The sequence below is a fragment of the Eptatretus burgeri genome, chromosome 1 (genome assembly GCF_056783735.1).
Source record: "Eptatretus burgeri isolate ZD-2024b chromosome 1, Ebu_testis_v1, whole genome shotgun sequence".
NCBI lineage: Eukaryota > Metazoa > Chordata > Myxini > Myxiniformes > Myxinidae > Eptatretus > Eptatretus burgeri.
This window is the reverse complement of record NC_140961.1, coordinates 16149809-16154455: the sequence shown is the minus strand read 5'-3', so window position 1 is coordinate 16154455 and position 4647 is coordinate 16149809. Positions and strand designations below refer to the sequence as shown.

Genomic DNA, 4647 nt, shown 5'->3' with positions numbered 1-4647 from the left:
CGTGGCAGCAGGTGGGTTACCAATCATTAGCAAACCCAATTGTGTCAGCCAATTGCACATTCTAATTTATCAACAACCACAAGGAGGTTCTGATCATATGCAACCACATATGGCAACATCTGAAAACTGTGAATAGGGCGTTTGTAACGAGGAGCGTGGCAGAAAAGTTCAGGGTGATCAAAGATTATGATCCTCGGAAAGACCGACCAGTTAGCTTACCATGTGCAAAGGTTGCCGATAGCGGATGTCCGTAGGTTAAGGGTCTATTATCACAAACCAGGGCTTAAACAAAACCTGCCGTGTCGTCCTCGGTTCAAATTTGCTGAGATCACGAACTTTGGTCAACCACAAAATTGAGAAATCATTAGTGCAAAATATTTGGAGCGCGCAATTAACCCGTGTTACAATCATAATAATTCCCTGACATGCTGCATTAAAAGTAATGGACGGGAACTTGTTGCTTTAACGAGAACAAGGTGTGGCAATATACAACTACAATAAAGCTGATACACTTAAACGTGGGGTGTTGAGAAAGCTCTTCAGATGAAATACTCAAAACGGTCCCAGACACACAGACAGACAAACAGACAGACACAAGTAAGAACCATGATGACGATAAGGTCCAACATCACACAATAAGTTTCCTGAAAATGGGGCCAAACTGCTCCTCCACAATTCTGCACCTTGAGTCTCACACCCAGGCAAGTGTAGATTGGAATGGCTTTCATTCAGTGTGATTCATGATATGCTGTCCAACATTCAGGTGTCTAACCAAGGGAGTTCACCAAGCCAAAACGATGGTCTCAGTGCAAAGGTCAAAGGACAACTACTGTAAAAGCGCTTGGCATCTACAACAATATATATACAGTTGGGCTTCACAACCCACCCCAAGATGAGTTGCGTTGTCCAACTAGACTCTCAAATGGCTGTTAGTTAAACAAACTTACAATAACAACGCATCACAAGGATAACCAGCATTCATCTTGTAGCGACGTGGAAAATGTGACGTCATATTCGTCCCAGGCAAGCACAACTCTGAAAGTATCAAAGCACTTCGAGAAACCTACCTGCACACTCACAGTGATGCACTCAATTCTAGCAGGCCACCATGGACAACCATAGATCTTGGCCCACACAACATCACCTACACACGCCGTCTTTCCACCAGACGTCACGCAGCGCGTCACTTTCTTTATGTGGATGTGCTCGGGTTCAGGCACAACATCATTTTGCCTCCTCCTCGAGGCGACCGTGCTGTTGCTCCCACACGCTGAGCGGGACGAACTGATCCCATCCTCTTCGTTCTCATCCTCCACTGTATTTGGCAGACAAGCTTCTTCAGATTCTTGCTGCTCATGGCGAGCGCTCTTGCGGCTCCAACAGTGTTTAGCGCCGACGGTTCTGCGGTTGGTCGAGACTGCCGGCGACTCCTCGCCATCACTCGTTCCACTCGTGTTCGAGTCGCACGACGTGTTGACCCGATGCACATTTCTGACTTTTCGTCCAGTCGTCAAAGAACGCAAAGCCACCGAAGCCCGGGTGTCCGCTCTCGAATTGTGAACCAGTCCCTTGGATTGCAAAGGCGGGGCTTTCCGACGGTGGGGCACGGCCGTACGACGACCGCTATATGCACAGCTTGCTCTCATGTCTGTGTTGTCGCTTTGTTTGGGATCTTTGTTTGCATGAACTTCCGTTTCATCCTGCCTCCTCTTCCTCAACGACTCCAAGCAACTACTGGAGCCCCAGCTCTCCGTGGGGACTTCTCCACAACTACTTTCGGTGCTACCCTCGCCTCCGACACCCCCTTTGCATCGCTCGCAAAGGATGGGTCGTGGTCGTAGAGCCACAGTTACCTCCTGTCGTCCGCAGTCTCGAGTCGCTCGCCGCTTTATTCTCTTAATCGGCCGTGGCGGGGGCTGCGGTACCGACTGGTTGTACGTGTGTCGAATGAGCAGCGGTGGTGGGTACGGTGCATTATTCGAGTACAGAGGAAAGATCGTTCCATTTGAGCACTCGGTCTTGAGTAGCGGCCGGGGTTGGACGGACAGGGTGTTCGCCGGGTGCAAGAGTTGGAGAGGAGCGGGTCTGCGCTCGAGCGTGCAGTCGGTCGAAAATTCAGCGTGCAGAGGTTCTCGCTTGGGCAGGACCGTTATCGGGATGCCACAGAGGCCCGACCTGGAACAAAAGACCAAAACCAATACACACAAGGTACAAGGTATTCTAAGGCAGAAGGCCATTTGGCCCATCAAGCCTGCACTACACCTTCACCACATTAACTGAACAAGGAGACAAAACGTTTTGGTAAATTTACTCATAAATCATTGGGTCTTCAAAACATCCAACGTGGTGCGTGCACGTCGCACGCCTTGCACCGGGTAAGCGGTGCACATTTGTAAAACGAGGGGGCGAGCCACGACCCTCCAGTACGAGCGGTGATGAGCCATGGAGCACATGGGCTGCAAAATGGTCAATCAAACTTCCTGTGGGTCTCCCGCAGGTCTGGCAGGGGCACCTGCATTCTCGGCCTGGAGACACGTGACGTGTTGAGGCGACACCGACACACCCAGGGAAGTCGGGGAGACGACGAGGAGACCGTTTCAATGTTTTATTTATATTATTATTTGTTAAACTCGAACCGTGCAACCTCTTCGTGTTTAAATAATATAGAATTGATGCTCACCTCCCGCTCACGTCCATCAGAACTCCGGAGAAGTCCCGTTCACCGAGTCTCAAAGAGACGAGCAGAGCATCATCCACAGCCTGATCCACTCGCACCAGCAGCTCGGAGCCGGGAGCCGCCATTTCGCTCTTCCTTTCACCCCCGTGGCCCCCACCCACTCCCTGCCTCGCCAGCGGCCGATTTAAAATCGCGATTCATGCCGTTAATTTAGTCTCGCCGTTATTATTATTATTTGGTTCTTTATTTTATTTTTATATTTTGAGGCTGCAAAGCTTTCGCCTGCTCTTAATATTCGCTCTCACCTTACAGATTCAATGGCGTTTCATAGATCTACTAGACTCTATCAAATACACCCACAGCGCATGAACGAATAATTCACAGATCTACTTTGATCTACTTTTAGTTTTAACGGCGTTTTTTTTTAGAGTCCGGGGCTCTAAATACGCCACGCAACTAAACAAGTCTGGCTGGAGCAAACATACATGTATGGGGACTTAATGTAAAGGATTGCCTGGTCTACCTTGGCTTTGGGAGAGTTGGGGAAACGAGATGGAGGATTCAACCAAAGGGTGCACCTTTTTGCCCCACTGAAATTGCCATTTTTGGGGGTTGATGTGACTCCTGATTAGATCAGAGACTTCTGACGGGCCCAGATGGGACTGAGGTTTCAAATTCTGAATTGAGTGCATGTTTGGCCACCTGATCGCCTCATTGCCTCCAATGCCCGAGTGGGCAGGGATTCAGCATAGGTGAACGACCCTGCCCCTCGAGTTCGCCGTGTTGATAAGGTGAAGGACAGCAGAGGATAAATGGGGCTTCTGAGGCATCCATGCAAATGAATGTGAAAAAGGGGGGGGGAACTCTGAATTAACCCCAGAAAAACCCAAAACAGGAGACCGATTCCTCCCCCTCCCATACAAATAAATAGGGGAAATTCTCTGACAACCCCTAAAAAAAACCTTAAACAGGAGAATGATTTTCTCCCCCTCCCATACAAGCTCATGTTAAATTAAGACTGATTTTCTCCCCCTCCCATACAAGCTCATGTTAAATTAAGACTGATTTTCTCCCCCTCCCATACAAGCTCATGTTAAATTAAGACTGATTTTCTCCCCCTCCCATACAAGCTCATGTTAAATTAAGACTGATTTTCTCCCCCTCCCATACAAGCTCATGTTAAATTAAGACTGATTTTCTCCCCCTCCCATACAAGCTCATGTTAAATTGAGACTGATTTTCTCCCCCTCCCATACAAGCGCATGTTAAATTAACACTGATTCTCCCCCCCTCCCATACAAGCTCATGTTAAATTGAGACTGATTTTCTCCCCCTCCCATACAAGCTCATGTTAAATTAAGACTGATTTTCTCCCCTCCCATACAAGCTCATGTTAAATTGAGACTGATTTTCTCCCCTCCCATACAAGCTCATGTTAAATTGAGACTGATTTTCTCCCCTCCCATACAAGCTCATGTTAAATTGAGACTGATTTTCTCCGCCTCCCATACAAGCTCATGTTAAATTGAGACTGATTTTCTCCCCTCCCATACAAGCTCATGTTAAATTGAGACTGATTTTCTCCCCCTCCCATACAAGCTCATGTTAAATTGAGACTGATTTTCTCCCCCTCCCATACAAGCTCATGTTAAATTAAGACTGATTTTCTCCCCTCTCATACAAGCTCATGTTAAATTGAGACTGATTTTCTCCCCCTCCCATACAAGCTCATGTTAAATTGAGACTGATTTTCTCCCCCTCCCATACAAGCTCATGTTAAATTAAGACTGATTTTCTCCCCTCCCATACAAGCTCATGTTAAATTGAGACTGATTTTCTCCCCTCCCATACAAGCTCATGTTAAATTGAGACTGATTTTCTCCCCCTCCCATACAAGCTCATGTTAAATTGAGACTGATTTTCTCCGCCTCCCATACAAGCTCATGTTAAATTGAGACTGATTTTCTCCC

At 47.6% G+C, this 4647-nt stretch overlaps 1 protein-coding gene across 10 annotated transcripts in view; it reads right to left on the bottom strand.

Annotated features, from left to right (window-relative positions):
• The window catches only part of LOC147033932 (PWWP domain-containing protein 2A-like), a 53270-nt gene extending 50290 nt beyond the window's left edge, over nt 1-2980 (bottom strand). For 8 of the 10 annotated variants that reach the window (XR_015056123.1, XR_015056124.1, XR_015056126.1 and 5 more), the window contains exons 1-2: nt 2681-2974; nt 1068-2175 (exon numbers count right to left, since the gene is read on the bottom strand). Coding sequence is in view for 3 of the 10 variants with exons in the window: in XM_085873355.1 (XP_085729481.1) it covers nt 1068-2175; nt 2681-2802 (1230 nt within the window). In the remaining 7 variants the exon portion in view is untranslated. Of the gene's footprint in view, nt 1-1067; nt 2176-2311; nt 2526-2680 lie in introns of all 10 variants that reach the window. The other 2 variants (XM_085873392.1, XM_085873403.1) reach the window with 2 other exon arrangements.
• Nucleotides 2981-4647: the final 1667 nt, after the last annotated feature.